This window comes from Halichoerus grypus, chromosome 7 (genome assembly GCF_964656455.1).
Source record: "Halichoerus grypus chromosome 7, mHalGry1.hap1.1, whole genome shotgun sequence".
In the NCBI taxonomy this organism is placed as follows: Eukaryota; Metazoa; Chordata; class Mammalia; order Carnivora; family Phocidae; genus Halichoerus; species Halichoerus grypus.
The window spans coordinates 113,024,329-113,043,730 of NC_135718.1; the positions used below are offsets into that span (position 1 = coordinate 113,024,329).

General features: G+C 39.5%; 1 protein-coding gene across 5 annotated transcripts in view; it reads left to right on the forward strand.

Moving 5' to 3' along the window:
- RGS8 (regulator of G protein signaling 8) overlaps positions 1-19,402 on the forward strand; it is a 126,316-nt gene that overhangs the window by 46,825 nt on the left and 60,089 nt on the right. Inside the window, exon 1 of one of the 5 annotated variants that reach the window (XM_036078659.2) lies at positions 661-715. The exons of the other annotated variants lie outside the window; for them this stretch is intronic. Coding sequence (XP_035934552.1) covers positions 683-715 — 33 coding nt within the window. The 5' untranslated portion in view covers positions 661-682. Of the gene's footprint in view, positions 1-660; positions 716-19,402 lie in introns of those variants that run through there. 5 annotated transcript variants of the gene reach the window in all.

The window sequence follows — 19,402 nt, forward strand, 5'->3', positions numbered from 1 at the left end:
TTCTTATAAAACCATACCTTAAAATAAGACAACATAAAGATGTGTAGAAAAGTATTTGGATCAACTACAAAGTCAAAGAAGATTGTAGGAACATCAGGATATTGAAAATAACGTCTGTAACAAGTCCAATATCCCTTCAGTTATTTTTTCCTTTGGCTTATTGATGAGAATCTTCCAATTTTTTATCTGGAAAGTATTACCCTCTTCTGAAGTGGAGTGTTTAGACTTCATAAAGTTTTTTTTTTGCTACAGGTATTGTAACACTAGGCATTGAAAATCATAACTATCATTATTATAATTGAGTTCTTCAGCTTCCAGCCAATCAGTACCCATCTATGAGTGTAGAGTATTAGATCATATTGTGACTGACCTGCTTTTTGTTTACCCACATCTGAAGCCAGAATAAATAATTTTGTCATCCAAGCTGTATCTTTTGTTTTGGCCATACCATTTAACAGAATACTATTGGCTTCAGGGGCCTCTGTTAGTCTGTTGATGTTGTGTCTGCATATATTCCTAATTTTATTACACAGTATAGATGAACACTGGGTACTGGAGGTGGATCTGCCTGAGTCTTTCTTCATTACTCTTCTTTTCACCTTGAACCCTGGGTAGTCCTTGACATCATCCTTAGTTCTATTTGCTTTTCTTCCTCAGTCCTCAAGCTGTCCCTGGTCTCCCCATGCTCCAGTGTGGCTTCAGAGTTGAGAAATGGGTGAGTTGTTCCAATGTACTCTCCTAGTCCTGTCCTGGCGAAACTTATATCTGGGCCCAAATCCCACTCCTCGCTTAGCTCTTACCTGCTGCCTATATTTGTCTTACCCTGTCAAAATTCCTTGGGCTTTTGAAACCTGATGCCCTGTGTCAGCTAACAAGTTCTAGCAGTCATCAAAGTCAATGAATATATAGCAAATGGATATTAAAATGCAGCATCAAAATTCTACAATCTTTAATGAATTCCCCTAGGCAATTAATTTCCTGGAATATGGTGCATGGCACATCACTCTTTCCTTATTTTTAAAAAGATTTTATTATTTTTTAAAGTAATCTCTACACCCAACATGGAGCTTGAGTTCACAATCCTGAGATCAAGAGTTGCATACTCTACCGACTAAGCCAGCCAGGTGACCCTTGAGCATGGCATATCATTTCTTACCCAACAAACCTGGAAATATCTGAAACAAAGGATGAATAATCTTGCTACAAAATTGTGTTGAGATTTAATTAACAGAAAACCCTGTATAACACATGTATCAGAGACTATGTGGAGTCACTGCCTATAAATACAGCATTCAGATATCCTTGTGTCCTCTGTTTTGAAATCCATCCACCTCACTCAAACTTTTGACATTGAAATCCTTTTTCACAGAGAATGCTATGGAACCATGAAATACACCTGCTTCTGTGTTCAGGTTTCCTATATGTCTCATACATTGGATATTTTAATTTCCCGAAGTGACCTTTCAACTTAGTTGTATTAAGCTGTGATGGCTTCACTTTGTGATTCACTTCACAATAATATTTGGCTTTCTAGCCAGGACTCTACCTGAGGCATGTGCCACAAGAAATCATCTTTGGAGTTGCCAAGGTAGAAGGACCCTTGAATCTTTTTACTGTGGCTGCCAACTTACTTTTGTCTTGAAAGAATCTTCCAGGAACTTCTACTCAATCAGCCATTCCTTGTTCTATAATAGCATGTTCCTATTTGTCAATCATTACTAACATATAACATTCAGTTCCTAATAATAAAATTATTTATTATTAAAATAATTATTAAATTATTATATTACTAATATAATAATTATTAAAATTATTATTTCTTAGGTGCTTCACAATGACCATCATTACTCTTAAGTTCTCTGCCATCTTGATAAGTCTGAGAAATCTTTTGCTGAAGCCATATCTTCTCCTGAGAGATTTTTTTTCCATTTTTTAAAAGTAGGCTTGCACCTAATAATGGGGCTTGAACTCACAACCCAGAGATCAAGAGTTGCATGCTCTACCAACTGAGCAAGCCGGGTGCATCCTCCTGAAAGATTTTGGCCAAAGGATTTAAATTCTATTGATGAAATTTTAACAGCCATCAGGAGAAAGAATTTGGAGTGATGATATGTGTACTTTCCAGGCTCTTAAAATTCCACCATCTACTTGTTTACTTATTTGCTCATTGTTCATTTATTCATTCAAGAAATATTTACTTAATACCTGCTTTTGGATAGGTCCTGATTGAGGCACTGGAATGTAGCAGCCTAAACGAAGATTAAGAGCATTAGATAGCCAAAGTACTGTTATAGTGCTGATTGTGTGTGTGTGTGTGTGTGTGTGTAGAGGGGGAGGAAGAGAGGGAGAAAGAGAGAAAGAGGGAGGAAGAAAGAGAGGGCAAGGGAAAGAGAGAAAGAGGAAATTAAACAGACTTTCACTTCTCATTTCATTTGGGTTAGTAGTTATAGATCTAGCAAATATTATTCTGGAATAAGATATGTGAGGATTGTTCTGCTTATTTTATAGTAGAGTTTCCCACATTTTTTGGGAAGATGGAATCATAGTTTTCACAGAACACCAAACAACATCTGGAGAGCTTAGCTGGGGGAGATACCCAGTTGATCACTGATGTTGGTTCTTTCTAAGTTAGCCTTCTAACTTTGTCAATACCCCTTTTCATTACCACTGCCAGTGACTTAGTCCCATTCATTATCTGCCATACCTGGGACATTGCAATAATTTTCTATCTGGTCTTCAAGACTTTAGTCTCTCCCAGTGCAGTCCATCCTCCATACTGTACTATTACTGGCTGCCTTTTACTGAGCAATCTTTAGTTGTAGGTGAGGCTCAGAGATTAGGTGCCACAAACAAGGTCACATAGGTAACAAGTGGCAGTAACAAGAGTTCTATTATACTGGTGTTTTTAAAACTGTGATCTGTAGAACACTGGAGGCCTAAGGACATTCCCAAGTACTCTGTGATGATTTGTAAATTTTTTCATTTAAATCATAAGCCCTTAACCTTGAGCTAGAGCTAGACCACCCAAAGTGACCCTTGCTGAGGACTGCAATGCAGTTTCAATTGTGTTTGTGCTCACTGTAACGTTGAGGTGAGTAATGTTGCTTTAGTTGGGATTGGCTTTTGAGAAAAAAGCAGATTGTGAAATTTTTTTCAGCAGTGATTGCAAGAATCTTGATTTGGAAGAAGACTTTTCCATCTTTTCTAGCTTTAAGGAAACATTTTAATTATAGCTAGGGGGTTTATCCTATTTCCTTTGGGGCAGGATGGACACACATGCGTGACACAGGGGTTGGGGAAAAGGCAAAGAGGAATTATTTTATAATATCAGGTAAATAAGAAATAGGAAGGAATCCAACTGCCAGTCAGTCAACCAACAGGCAGCAAATTGGAGAAATTAAAAATACGAGAGTGGAGCCAGGTCTCTTTGCACAGCTAGGCTTGTGAGGCCTGAAGATGCAGGATTACTGGGCTCATTTCTACCTAAACCTTCAGGGCCTGCAGATGTTTCTGAGTGAGTGCTGAAGGAGCTACCAGGGGGCTGGTGGATTAGTGCCCATGTCCCATGTCCGTGCTTGGGAAGGAAAGGACAGTGAAAGATCCTTGAGAATTTTTAGAAGCAAGTCATGGGTGAGGACAAGAAGATAGAATGCAGGTCAGAGAAAATCTTCAGAAAACCTGCCCTGGTTGATTTCCTTGCAATGGTGGGAAGTGAAGGTTTCTCTAACTCTTCAGTCTTTCAGGGCAATGCATGCATTTTAACTGTGGGCTAGGGGATAGGTTACATCAGAATTGCTTATAATGTTGGTGAAAAATACAGCTTTCTGGGGCTGACTCAGAATCTTGGAATATCAGGGAATGGGACGGGTTAGTTTTAGCATTCCAGAAAATTCTTAAGCAAGTTAGAATTTGAGATCTACTGGCCTAGGGACTTTCTCTATAAGGTAGGGGACAGAGTTGCTGGAAGGACTCTAAAATTTTCATTTTGAAACCTGGCCAAACTCTGCGAGAAAAGGTGAACACCTATTGGAGTGATAGGGCATACATGTTTTAAACCTGTGTGGGCTCTTAAAATGTAAGCCCCCCCCAGCAGAGAGAATGCATTAAGTCCCTACACATTAGAATCACCGAGTTTCTTAAGGACAGCAAGAGGGACCTGGGCTCCATTGTGAATCATGGTTGAAAATGGTAGAGGATAGTTCATGTTAAGAAAAAATTGGAAAAGAAGTGGTGGGGAAATAAAATTCAAATAAAATTCTTGGGCTTGCCCATTTGTTCCTACTTCTAAGGCCCCTATTACCAACCTGACCCTTATACGCTGTTGCCTTTTTTCAAGCTAGGGAAACTTTTTCCTTCATCTTTTTTGGATGTGTTTGGAATTTTGCCTAAACAAGGTCTTAGGCAAACCTGCTCCTGTGTTATCTTTAGTATCTCCTTTGCATACGTGCCCTGAGGAAGTGAGATCCTCCATGCATTCTTTCTTCTGATGAATATTTGATTGGCAACCTTAAAATTTTTCTTTGTGTTTAAATTATAAACTCACTGCAAGCACAAGGCACCTTTCACAGTCTTTTAAACTACATGTCAATATGTGTTCTTGTAGAGCTATAATTACCTATTATTTCATAGCTTTCTGAATTAAATATTCATTAAACAAAAGCTGAAAATGGTATTAAATTTATATAAAATTTTTAATGTGCAAAAATTACTAATCAGTATGTTAATGCAGCTTTATCAGAATTTGACTTATGTGGCATGGAAGGACATTACATTTTTTACTAATGCTTTGCTTTTTGAAGCCATTCATATTTATAAAATAATGCACATTTTCCTAGAATAATGAATTATTATGTGAGGGAGTTTCAAAATGTAAATGAGAAACAATTTCACTGTACTGTCTTTGGGGAAAGGAAAGGATGTGATTTTTGAATACAAATGGAGGTTTCCCACTTTTGCCAATGATCAGAATTAACACAGCAAGTAGAAGGGAGCATAGGGGATGGATGTGGGTCTTCTCACCTCAGGGATTTCTGGGGGTGAAGAGAGGAAGTTGCATCTTTACCATCGAGGCAGTTATACAGGTCCTAGGGAGATAATGTCTCTAATACAATCAGCCATTTCATTAAAAAATGTTTATTCAGGTAATACATGAACCTTGAATTAAAAAATGATCATGTAGAAAGCCTTTAAAAGGAGCAACAATGTTTGTCTTACTCCATTCCCACTCGCTGGAGGCAACTATCTTCAAGTGACTTTGTTTTTAGTGTTTTTGGTAGTTACCTTTCTATTTCTAAGTAGTATACTTGTCCCTTACCATTTTTGATGGGTTATTTTAAGGTATATGTATTGATTATCCCCTATCAGACATGAGTATTACACTATTCTCCTCTTCTTCTTCTAATTTTTAATGCAGTTGGTAGTTCTGTTGGTTTCCTGTTTTCAGTCTTTAAAAAAATGTTTTTCAAATCTCCTTTTCTCATTCGATCAACTTTAATAATGAATAGCCCCATGTGTTAGATGAAGAATTGAGCACATTTACCCTTCCTCTATTTTTTCTTCCTCTTTACTAGCTCCATTAAGTTTTGGATTTCATGGACATTATCCATATCGTTCAATGTTTATCCTTATGCCAAACTTCTCTTACCTGTGCTAGCTAGAGTGGGCCTCTATTCTTCAGGATCTGAAGAGTCCATATGGAAATGATTTAGAGCATGTTATTTATGTAACTATATGTCCTGTTTTCTTATGTACTTAATGCAATCACGAGCATTTTCCTGGTATTTTTATTTTTTAAAGTATCATTCTTCATGGCTGTAGGCTATTCTAAAATGTTAGACACACTGAAGCTTCGCCTTGGCTTTGCTATTTAGCCAGAACATGCTATTCAACTTTGGTTTGGGCTTAATCTTTGAAGCCCTAATAGATGAATATGTACTTCAATAACATTTCTGACATCTCTGAACTTGAATGTGAGCGGTGATTGTGTAATTGCTTATTTACCATCATAAAATATCATTGTAACAATACCTGTAAGATGAACACATCATGTTATTTGGATTTGTTGTTAATATTGGCATATTGGGATACTAGAACATTCAAATATGGGTAAGTTTTTTTTTTTTTTTTTTTTTAAAGATTTTATTTATTTGCGAGAGAGACAATGAGAGACAGAGAGCATGAGAGGGAGGAGGGTCAGAGGGAGAAGCAGACTCCCTGCTGAGCAGGGAGCCTGATGTGGGACTCGATCCAGGGACTCCAGGATCATGACCTGAGCCGAAGGCAGTCGCTTAACCAACTGAGACACCCAGGCGCCCTCAAATATGGGTAAGTTTTATTCTAGATGTAATTTGAATGAAAAATCTATGTGCTTTATTTAATTAAATCTCTTAGTCAAATGAAATATAAACATGTTTATTTTTGCAAGAGTAAAACTCTGCATTAATTAATATGATCGTGAGAACTATAATTTTAACACATAAAGATAATTACTAAGAAATTTCAGGTAAATAAATAAGGAAAGAGTGTCAGTTAATATGCATAATAAGAGAATATATTAGCCAGATTACTTTAGAGAAAACTATATGCTTTCTGAACCTACAAACACTTATAGCATTAAATTAATTATAACAGGGGCGCCTGGGTGGCTCAGCTGGTTAAGCGGCTGCCTTAGGCTCAGGTCATGATCCCAGGGACCTGAGATCGAGCCCCGCATTGGGCTCTCCGCTCAGCGGGAAGCCTGCTTCTCCCTCTCCCCCTCCCCCTGCTTGTGTTCCCTCTCTCGCTGTCTCTCCCTCTCTCTCTGTCAATTAAATAAATAAATAAAATCTTAAAAAAAGAAAAGCTTTAAAAAAATAAATTATAACACAAGGTAGAGAAATATAGAATAGACAATATCAGAATTCTAACCTTTGTAGAATTATTTGGTGTTCTAAAATTCATAACATTAAACAAAATAGCCTGTAAAAACTATATTTAGTTTTAGTTATTTAATTTGGTTTAGGTCATGAGTCTCTCAAGAAAAGGTTCTATTTGGAAATTCTTCACATTTTATGAGAATAAGTAAAAAGCAGAATGTCAGTTTTACTTCTTGAAATGTCATGAAGAGAAAAACTCCAAATCATGAAAATCAAAATTCATCATAACTGTCTTCAATCCAGACATAGTATTAATAGCCAATAGTTATTTTCTCTCTACATTCTCATTTAATGCTCCCAGCGGACCCTTGAGGTGTGGGGATTATTAACTCATTCTAGAGATGAAGAAACCAAGACTGAGAGATTAAGCAATTTATCCAAGGCCACACAGCAAGGAAGTGAGAGAGCAGGACTTGAACTCAGGCAATCTGATTCAAATCTGTGCTCTTTACACCAAGGTGTCATCTCTTAAGTAAGAGATACCTGAAAAATACTTAGACGGGGTTCCTGGCACGAAGCAAGCATCCAAGAAAAGCTAGCTCTTATCATCAGTTGCTCACATGGGGTGGGGAGTGCTGGAATGAGAGAGGGAGAGGAACTGATGGGTTGTTCACCTTTTACTCTCCCAGCCTCTGGGGGGTGGGGGGTGGGGGGTGAAGGGGATGCACATGGCCCCAGGGAGCCAAGAAGCCAGCTTCAGCCAGGAAGGTCTAAGATAACAAAAGCCTCCATTGAAAGCCTCAAGTCTGGCTGTTGAGCTCCTGGAGGCCAGGCACCTGCTGGAGCACATAGGCTCCTGTGACTGGGCTCCACCACCAGCTTCCTTCTCACTTTGTAAGAGTAACCATGGAAATGGCTGCAACATTACAGTTTCTTTAACATTGGGTGCATTACTTTCTACCTCTGCTGGGGACGACTGTGGTGGGCTGGAGATTTCAGTGGAGTGGTATGTCATCACAGCACTGGGTTTTGGGGTGCTTTGTAGAACTAGCTCTTCCCCTAGATGAAAAGAGGGAAGGTTACCTAGGGTTGCTTAGAGGATACTTGTAAGCATTCTACAGAGAAAGCTTAGTAAACCCCAAAGCTGTTTTCTTTAGAGCAGAGAAGGTTTGGAAATGTACGGATTTTTCTGGGATTAGCCCTACGTAGGCACAAATGAAATTCTTTCCTAAGGGCAATCACTGCCAGTTTACTGTAATTAACTAAGAACTGCAGACTGCACGTCACTGAGAAGCCAGTGAGTAGGAGTTTGGGGCCCAGATGTTAAAGATCTAGAGGAAATTGAAGCAGTGCTAATAGCAGTTGTGGAAGCTGAGACAGCTGCTTCACTTGTGCCTAAGTGTTCACAATTTATTAACTGTCTTCTTTACAGTGCAACCTTTAAAATGTGTGCAAATGGTACTCATGAATTGTTAACATTCATGTTTTGTGACTTTGGTGGGGTTATATACTTTATTTTTAAAGCTCCATAATGTGTCTTTCTTTTGCCTGTGTCTAGGGAAAGTCTGGCTGATTAAGTCACATGACCTTAACCTCAGACACCGTGTAGCTGAGTCTACCAGATGTCAAGACATAGAATCTAGTAGAAAACACACTACCTCTAGAATACCAAGAATACCAGCCTTACAAAGTCAACCCTGGAAAATGGTGGCACATATTACCAATTTTCATTTTTAGGTCCTTCTCCCCCCACTCCTAGGGCTCCAGGGATTCCACAATTACCCCAGCACTTCTTAACTGCTTTGAGGTGGCTCTTGGATCCTGTCATATCACTCCCCCAAATTCCCATCACCATGTCCCCCTTGTGTATGTTCCCTCTCATGGCTCTGCTGCATGACCAGTTGGTCTCGCTGGTTTTGAAACTGGAAAGGTTCAGATGCTCTTCTTGGTCTAAGAAGTATACAAAGAAGTGTCAAGACACATCCAGTCTGGGTCCACAGAAGTTAGCAGCAGGCCTGCCGGGGAGTATGGTGAGCATCTCCTACATTTTTGGGTCTGTTTTAGCAATTAACTTTATGACACACTTCTATAATACTTTTATAATTTAGAATCATTAATAATTCTGAATAAAATGCAAAATTAATCTGAAATTAAGGCAAACAATGGAACAATGTAGAAACAGCTAAAAATTGCTATCATGAGGTACTGAGGTGCATTGTTACGGAGGTAGGCAGCCTCCAAGATGGCCCCCAAGGATCCCAGCCCCCTGGTTTTCACACATTTGTGTCGTCTCCTCCCACACTGTGCCAGAGTTGGTCTGTGGTACCAATAGCATGCAGCATAAATAATGGTGTGTCACTTTTTTTTTTTTTAAGATTTTTATTTATTTGACAGAGAGAGACACAGCGAGAGAGGGAACACAAGTGGGGGGAGTGGGAGAGGGAGAAGCAGGCTTCCCGCGGAGCAGGGAGCCCGATGTGGGGCTCGATCCCAGGACCCCGGGATCATGACCTGAGCCCAAGGCAGACGCTTAATGACTGAGCCACCCAGGCACCCCTGGTGTGTCACTTTTGACATTAGGTTATAAAAAATTGCAGTTTCTGTCTTGGGTACCTCTTACTCCCTTGCTCATATTCTCTCTCTCTCTCTCTAAATCACTACTCTGGGGGAAGCCAGCTTCCATGTCGTGAAGAAACTCAGGTAGCCCATGGAACCAAGCCCATGTGCTGAGGAACTGAGGCCTAAGGACCTCCAGGGCTGTGAGAGAATACATTTTTTGTTGTTTTAACCCACCTAGTTTGTGGTGATTTGTTATGGCAGCCCTAGCAAACTAATACAGGTTAATTTGTGAGTCAGCAGTGGATAACAGAGACAATTATGTAACCAAGTTACTCTTTTACTATATTCATTGACTTTTCAATGAGGGAGTATGTGGAAAAGACACTTGTTTCTTTGGGCCATTTTTCTGTGTTTTTGGCAATTTTGCAAAATTTTACCTGGAACTACCTTTTTCATCAGGGCAAGAGGGGTCAGATGTGTTAAGGACATGACACACTGGGGTGCATAAAGCATGCAACTTCAAACACAGAACCTATGGTGCGGCTATGGGTTTGGGCCCTGCCACACAGCAATTCTGATATGTTTGATTTTGCCTATCTCTATCAAGGGGTGGGGGAGATATTTTATAATTACATGCACTGTGTTAGGGAGTGCATATTTTGACTAGACATCAACAAAACCAAATTTTCTGCTTACAGTTTTACATGTATATGATTGGAAGTGTTTTCCATAGACTAACTATGACTCTGTAAGCTTCAGACCTGGCTTCTCTACTACCTACATACCTCCAGTGTTGCTCACTTTCATGTCATGATATGACCTCTGGCCCTGCATCTTTGTGTTGTAAAACGGAATGAGTTAGCTCAGTCCGTGATAGGATTCCTCCTGGAAAACCATTCCTATACCAGGGTGGCTAGAAATGACTTGAAATATACATGAAAGCGACTGATAGACACAGAAAAGCTCAAGCTAAATGTATCCCTGGCTCAACTTCCCCTTAGCAGATCCCCAAAATACCCTTTCCCTGGGAAAGAAGCACTCTTTTCTTTGGCATTATTGCCTTTGGGTGATACAAGCATAATACTGCCAGTGGCCATTTCTATCTCTCTGTGAAGAAATCCTGCCAGAGAGTGAAGCATATCCAAGAAAAGCAGAATTAAGATAAGGGTAGGGGGCGGGAGAGGTGGGGAGATAAAGAGACAGAGACAGAGAGAGAGACACAGAGAGAGAGAGAGAGAGAGAAAGAGAGAGAGAGAGAGAGATTTATTTCTGAAGACATCCCTAGATCCAGTTGTGATTGAAACCAAATTTAGTTTTTTAGTTACCTGAGCCAAGACATACTAGACTCCCCTGTTTCTGCTTAACTGAGCTTGAACGGTTTGTCTTTTCCTTCTTTTTTCACTATTTCCTCCTCAACTTCTAGAATTTGGCACATGATAGGCACTAAATAAATATTTATTGAATGAGTGGATAAATTGGATTTCTTTTTTTTTTTTTTTAAGATTTTATTTATTTGACAGAGAGAGCACAAGCAGGGGGAGTGGCAGACAGTGGGAGAGGGAGAAGCAGGCTCCCCGCTGAGCAGGGAACCCGACGTGGGGCTTGATCCCAGGACTCTGGGATCATGAACTGAGCTGAAGGCAGATGCTTAACTGACTGAACCACCCAGGTGTCCCTAAATTTGATTTCTTTAAACCAGAGAAGGCCTTACTAAATCAGGAAGATTTTTAAAAATTAATTATAATCAAGGTAGAATTTAAGTGCTATAGACCATATGCTAAAGGTAGGCTATTGATAAGTACACATAATTAAACAGAGAGGGAGCATGCTTGGAGCACATTAAAAGCTAAGGCCTAGAGAAAGGAATGTACTGGACATGCTCAGAGCACGTGAGTGCAGTGGTCATGTTGGGTAGTAAGTTTCTGGAGGGTGTGGGGATGATGTTGAGAAGGCAGGTAGCTCATCTCTGAGAGATTTGGGTGACCAGATGAAGAACTTGGCATTTATTTGGTAGCCAATGGGGAGTCAATGGGTGATTTTTGAGCAGAGAAGTGAGATATTATCTCTTCCATGGACGGTTTCATTTTAACAGAAAACCCAAAGCTTCTACCTAAAAGGATTTACTTTTACATAATAGGAATTTAAGGTCATAGGGCAGGTTAGTGAAGATTTTTGTGCAAGAACTTTCAATAGTCTCAAATTATACCATGTAGGCCACTGCTGTCTTATGACTAGTTATTTTCCTGTGATAATCTGGGGTTAAGTTCAGTCATTTCACAAAAACCTAGTTGCAACTTTTAGTACCCTGAAATAGAAGCACAAAGACCTGAAAGGAGATAAAGGAAAGAAAAATGAAAAATGAAGAAAATGCTTTTTTCTCTTCGGGTACATTTTATCTTTTGGAAAAATTCAAAACGATGAATAAACTAAGATAAGTTTTCAGCAATGATAAAACCATCAGATGATTTAAAAGTGAAACATCTGAAGAAGCAGAAATTGCGTGAATAGCCCAGAAACTAAGACCAATTAAGCATACGCTGATTGGAACCTAGAGTAAGTGATATAAATCGGACTGGAAAAAGTAGGGTGTGGTCAAATTAGACTGGGAGCATGGAGGAAAAAAACAATTTTGTGAGCAATCCAGTTAGAGTATGTAACATATTTTATACCCTTAGCTAACAAAAGGACTGTAAATTATGTAAATCTATTGCATTTATTTTGATTATTCTGCAATATGTTGTTTCTTCTTTTCCCAATCTATATAAATTAAAAAAAGCTTTTTCCTTTTGATGTAGATTTCAGATATTTTATATTTATGGTTTCAAGGTATCCTGTTATTTCTCTTGCGTTTACATCGATTTTCTTCTTCTTTTCATGATATCTCTTGTGAAAATGCATTTATTATTTGTAAGTACATTATTAGAGTTTAATTTTTTACTCTCTTCTAACTTAAAATTATATTTTCTGGTTTTGGTTTCTGTGATAGAGGAAAAAATGATCCTAAGTGTTGACATTGTACTCCCTTCCTAGGGTAAGATTACTCAGCCCTTGTGGTGATGAGTGCAGTAAGTGATAGACATGGCAAGGACAGAGAGCTGGGTATAATAATGATGGGATTGATGAGGTCTAAGGAGCTGTTGAGACAAGAAAGAACCTAGAGGAGTATGGGAGGATTTCAGTGACTGCTGGCGGGAATTGGGGGTGGGGAAAAACTATTTGTATAAGCAATTTTAAGGAAGTTTTGATTGGGGATAAAAAGTGTCACACCTATCACTGAATCCCTTAAAAATTCCCATAAAAGCATCCCGTTTCCATTTGTTGCTCTTAAAATCAGATTTGTGGATATGCAAGAGTTTTTCTAATTTACCAGTGTGTTGAGATTGGATTCAAGGTGAGAGGAGAAGATGGCCCAGTTTTATTTGGGTTACTTTTTAAAGAAAAAAAAAATATCATTCTATGGTGATGAAAACTATAAAAAGAAGACTTTCTGTAAAAGAGGGTCATGACAACAGCTATAAAACAGTGTTTTTCTTCTTTAGTCCCTCTTAAATTTCTCATATCGTTCTAGGGTTCCAGATTCTGTGCTATTTGATGTGTACTCATGCACTAATCCTCTCAGTTACCATCTGGTTCCACCAATTTTTTTCTTTTCTAGTCAGCTTAGGTGATGTCTTTGATATCATGGCCACCATCATGTCATAGATGACTACTCAAGTCACCACTGGTGATATCCACCAAGGTGTGGCTGACTCGACCATGCTGCCAAAATCAACTGAAGGTTTTGCCTACTACCTTATGAAGGGAATGCCTCTAAAGGTACCAGGGTACTGCCTACATTTGATATCATACCATCTCTGACATTTCCAATTCCAGATGTGGATGCTGGTTGTCCACTGCTCCAACTGTGGAATCCATTCTGTTCCCTTGTGGTTTTTACTTTAGTCCCCTCTCTCTACAACACAGTTATGAGACCATGGTGATAGGACATGCTGGGAGGCAGAACCAGGCTAGCCTCAGAAATACTCCCTGGTTTGTTCTGGGATCTTTCTTATAGGTCTCAATGTTCTCTTACCTGAGGCCATGTTCTGTCCTTAGAGGTGCTTTGGCCCATCACGTGAGGCTCCTCAAGGTCATGTTTAGACTTCCTCTTAATCTCAGTGTGGAGTTCAGGCCCTCATGTCAGCTAGGTGGATAATGGTTTTCATAGTCCTTTCATTTGTATTTGCTCCTTGGAGAAATAGTGCATATATCATTAGGATGATTGGTTTCTGTCTCATACCCAATGAAAATTCCAGTATTGAAAGGGAGACGTGCTTGTTTCTGTTATTTAAATATCCATTCATGTATTTATTTGTTGGTTCATTCAACACATATCTAATTGGTAACTACTATACACCAGGGACTGTTCTGGGATTGAGGACAAACCAGTGACCAAGACAGACAAAGTTTTTCCCTTCTTGGAGTTCACCTTCCCGTGGGCAGACAAAAGTAAACCAACATAGTGATTTCAGATAGCAGTAAGTTCTCTGAAGAAATACAACCAGAAAGGGAATTAAGAGTAACGATGGGCATAGGTATGGGGGGACACTCTTTGAGATAGGGTTATCCCTCAGAGCAGGCCTCTCAGAGTCTCTGAAACACCAAACTTTTAGTCCTTTTACTTGCAGGTAGTCCCTTCTGGGTGTTGTCATGAAATGAGCCGGGGAGATGATTATATCTGTGTGCTGAGGTCAGAGTATCATCCTTTTTCAGTAATTTCAGTTCAGAGTCATTGGCATATAAAAGGAAGGAGACACTGTTTGTTTCAGGAAGAAAAATGAGCTTGACTTTTTTCCATGCAGAAGTTATTGGTGTTTCCAGTAGTTTCTTCTGCCCCTCCCCCCACCTCCCAATCTCAGCATGATTTTTACCTTCTTACACAAGCACATATTGCGGCCCTCATTTAACTACATGTAACTGTAATGCAGCATGTTATTCAAATAAACAAATGCACAAGGCATTTTCTCAAAGCTTATATAGTCTTCCTAACTATTTTGTACAGATGAGTGTCCTAGGTCACAGAGCTAGTAATAGTAATGAGAGCTACTCAGAATGACTACCTGCTATGTGCCGGGACAGCTAAAGTATTTTTACCACATATTTGCTCCAATTTTTCTAGGAGACAAGCATTAGTATGCTCATTATGTTTTGGAGGAAGTTGAGGTTGGAGAGATGAAAAGGTTGTCAAGCCACACAAGTATTGAGCATAATTTTGTGCCTGATTCCCAAACACCATTCACTTTCCATCAAACTATGATCATTCCTAAGGTGAAATCAGGCCTATGTAGGTGACCCCAGAACCTCTATGATCTGAGTCATGGAAGAGCAGCAGGTCCAGAATTCAAACTCAAGTCCCTAGATTGCATCGTATCTAAGAGCATGGGCCATGGTGGGGGTCACACAGATCTCGGTTTAAATCCCGGCTGTGGAACTTACTAGCAGTGTGACTGTGGGCAATTTATGGAGCCTTTCTGATTCTCAGTTTTCTGATCTATAAGTGGGCATAATAAACCCCTACCTCAAAGGATTATTTGGAAGAATTAAATAATGCATATTCTGTTTTTAGAGCAATTTTTGGTGCATATGAAGTTCTCAGTACTTTCTAGCCATTATCATTCCATTTCACTGTGGCAGACCCTACTATTGCCATTCTACAGCCAACCACCCACTTCCTTGCAAAGGAAACCACAATTCTCTGTAGCTCTCAAGCAACCACAATACCTGACAGACTTGACCCTCTCCCCATCCCTGGTAGGTAGATCATGATTGGTCTAAGTCAGAAGTTCTCAAAATGTGGTCCGAGGATGAGCAGTATCAATATCACCTGGGGACTTGTTAAAAAAGCACATGTTCAGGGGTGCCTGGGTGGCTTCGCTGGTTAAGCATCTGCCTTTGACTCAGGTCATGATCCCAGGGTCCTGGGATCGAGTCACGCTTCGGGCTCCCTGCTCAGCGGGGAGCCTGCTTCTCCCTTCCTTCTGCCGCTCCCCCTGCTTGTGTTCTCTCTCTCTCAAATAAATAAATAAATAAATAAATAAATAAAATCTTTAAAAAAACCACACAAGTTCAGGCTGTACCCAAGATCTACTGAATCAAAAACTCTGGGAATAGAGCCCAGCAATCTGTGTTTTCACAAACCCTCTAGGTGACTCTATTAAAGCTTAAAAACCACTGATCTAAAACAATCATGATAATCTTATTGCCCTTTCCAATAATTGGATTAAGCTTGGCCATATGACCCAGTCTTGGTCTATAGGACTTGGGAAGGAGTCAGCTGGGAAGGGGAAGTGTGCTAAAGTTTTCTTTGCGCATTTAAAGAGGTGCATTCTTCCTTACAGGATACTATTTGTGGTGTATGGAACACCTGGAATTATTCTTGCCACTTTGAAACTATGAGGAAGATGTTTCTTAAGAAAGGCAGAGCAGAAAGGTAGAAAGAACTGGGTCTTTGTTAATGCTGCTGAGCTGCCAAATTAGCCAAACTCTGGACTTTCCTTTATGTGCTATAATAAAATTATTGATATGTAAGCTACTTTTAGTTGGTTTCTTATTTGCAGTTGAAAACAAACTGTCTGATATTCCCACATAACAGTTGTCTCTGTGTAAACCAGGGCTCTCTGAAATGTGCAAAGATTATGGTGCACAGAAAATGTGGGCTTTAATCACAGTCATTATTTATTTAGTTTTCTTTAAAATTATTTATATTTATTTAGTTGTATTGGTGGTGGAGGGGCAAAGCATTCATTTTGTATTTTTCATTAGACTCAGGACGAGCCAAGAAGATGTCAGACAGCTCAATGAAGAGACACTTAGTTGTTCTCATGTGTCTAACAATCCGGATGTTTGGCTTCTGAAAATGAAAACATCAGGATCATGTTTTCACTTTTCAGCTAGATTTTGGTATCGTCTTGAGACCATTACTAAGAAGAGCCAGGAATAAAGGGTTTATGCAAGAAATAGGATCACCCTAGAGCATCAGTGGCAAGGTATGCTGCCCGTCCAGCAATTGCTTCCTTTATGTTTTCAGTCATTCAAAAGAACAGAAGTCTGCCGTGTTCGGGATCCTGTGTATTGGGGGGCGGGAGTAGGTATGACTTCATATGTAAGTATTACTTTATAGAAAGGAAGACAGTTTTTGTCTTCCAAGAGCGCATAGTTTAGCAGTGAGCAACTGGTATAATGAAATAAATTGACATAGTAGAGATTGGTAAGGTGTTTGTGGGGGTGGGAGTGTTTGTGGAGAAGGGAACCACCATTCGTTTCATTATTCAACACATACTCATTGTTGTTTAATGACAAAGATGCTGTTTTAGGCTTTGAGGGTACAGGGATAAGCATTACCAGCTCTGGCCTCTACTCTCATGAAGCTTACAGTCTAATGGGAAAGACATGAATGTATAAACACAAAAACAAACAGTGATAAATTCAGAGAATGGGATGAAAGGAAAGTACTGTGCTATCAGAGAGAGTAATGGGGTGATGCAGTTTTTGCTTTGGTGTTCAGGAAAGGACTGTCTGAGGATGTGACATTTAAGTGAAGACCTGAAGGGTGAGTGGGAGTGAACATGATTAAGTTTGGGGGAGGCGGGGGAGGAAAGGTTAGAAGCATCTTCTTACAGGAAGTGGCACTAGAATGGAGTCTCAGAAGTCAAACTGGTGTGGTACCAAATGCCTCTATCTGTGCACATAGAGAAGTCTGTAAGGAATATACCAAAATGCTAACAGGGTTTTATCTCTGGGTAATGGGATTGTGTCTACTTTTAATTTTCTTGTTTCTGTTTTATTTACTATATTTTTGATATACTTTCTTGTAAGAATAATAATAATAAAGCTACTTTAAAAAAGTAATCCTAAAGAGAAGGAGAGAAAAAGGGTGTTTTCAAATAGGCAATGATGGGGTCAAGGTTTAGGTGTACGTGTCTCTGGCCAGGCAGGGTGGGGGCGGGTGGGTTGTATTGCCAGGCAACAGCTTGCAATGTTTATATAACTGCTCATTACTTGAATGTCTTCTTAATGACTACAGCATGGCAGTGGGGATGGGGGTGAGAGATGGAACAGGAAAGTAGGCAAGAGGTCAGGTCAGGAAGGACCTATGTGGTCAGGAAGAGTTTCAAGTCAATATGGAGTAAGGTGATCAGATCTGTGTTTTAGAGACACACCCCTGGTGACAATGGAGAGATTATGTGGGACAATGGTAGTTAGCAGGGTGAGCAACATAGGGCAGGGCAGGGGAATGTTGTTTTTTTTTTTTTTTTTAAGTGGTACATTCAACAGAGTGACCTCAGCTACTCTTCATGGCTTATTGGTAAATTTGGCGATTCTTGTTTGTATGGACCAATGTGGCCGAGTTGAGTGATTAATCATTAGCTTCAGATGATTAATTTAGGACCAGTTTGATGGGGTGCCTGGGTGTCTCAGGTTAAACGTCCAACTCTTGATTTCGGCTCAGGTCATGATCTCAGGGTTGTGAGATGGAGCCTCACGTCTAGCTGCCCACTCAGCAGGGAGTCTGCTTTTCTCCTTCTTCCTCTGCCCAAATGCCTGGTACCAAATGCCTCTATCTGTGCACATAGAGAAGTCTGTAAGGAATATACCAAAATGCTAACAGGGTTTTATCTCTGGGTAATGGGATTGTGTCTACTTTTAATTTTCTTGTTTCTGTTTTATTTACTATATTTTTGATACACTTTCTTGTAAGAATAATAATAATAATAAAGCTACTTTAAAAAAGTAATCCTAAAGAGAAGGAGAGAAAAAGGGTGTTTTCAAATAGGCAATGATGGGGTCAAGGTTTAGGTGTACGTGTCTCTGGCCAGGCAGGGTGGGGGCTCTCTCTCTCTCTCAAATAAATAAATAAATAAATCTTTAAAAAAAATTAAAAAAGACCAGTCTGATGCCAAACAACTGGGTGGGTGCAATTTTTTTTTAATGTCTCAGCTGCGTAGTTCTGTGTAGTACAGACTCCCTGTCTCCTTATCATGGTTTTCACCATTTGTCCCGTGTGGGTCTTAGGAGCATCAAGAGCACCTGTCCTTTTCCTACCTTAGTGAGAGATCAGAACAAGGTCACATCTGTAGAATGATTGATTTCCTCACACACAAATATCACTGAAATATAAACAGTCATTATTATTTTCTCTGATGCCAACTTTTTGTGCAGGTTTTAATTTTGTCTGTTCATTTCAACCAAATCTGAGGTCTCCATGACTACAATAGAAGAACAGAAGGAAAAGAATGGTTCTGTCTCGGAACATCCTAAATGGCATTGTTTATTATAAAATGTGGTTATTTTAAAGGATGCCCACATTTTAAAAGGTGTAATGCTGTTCATATGGTGTTCCAAGCCAGAGACCCATTTTTATGTTCTGGTCGTGGGTGATATGTGAACACATTGGGAAGATATATCAATAAAGACTCGAGAAACAGACTAGAGGATTCATGGCAGAATTCAGATGTGGCGAGATATGTTTATTTACTTAGCTTCTAGGGCAGGGTCTGGGCTCTCCGGGACCTGGGTAATAAGGTCAAATGTGGCCGTGGATTGACATCCAAGTAGTTGTATGAGTTTACATTCTGAATGTCTGAGTAAAAACTCCAAGAAAAACTGTCCTGTTTTCATGCATCATTCATGGGTGTATGGCTGACCTTCCCAGCATGTTTAGGACATGATGATAAGTTAGCACCTTTTTTTCAAGAGGCAATGAGTGTGTTAGAGGCTTAGCAGTTAGATTTGAGTCCTAGCTAAGCCACTTATTATCTGTGTGAACTTGGACAAGTCCCTTGACATCTAGGCTTAGATTTCCTCACCTGTTAAATGAGAGTAACAAAGCCCACCTTCCGGATTATTGTAGGGAAATAAATAATATTTATAAAGTCCCTGGCATTTAAGAAAGTCTTTAATTGTTGTTCTTACTGTTGTTATTATATGCACTTTTAAGCTGCAGAGAGCTA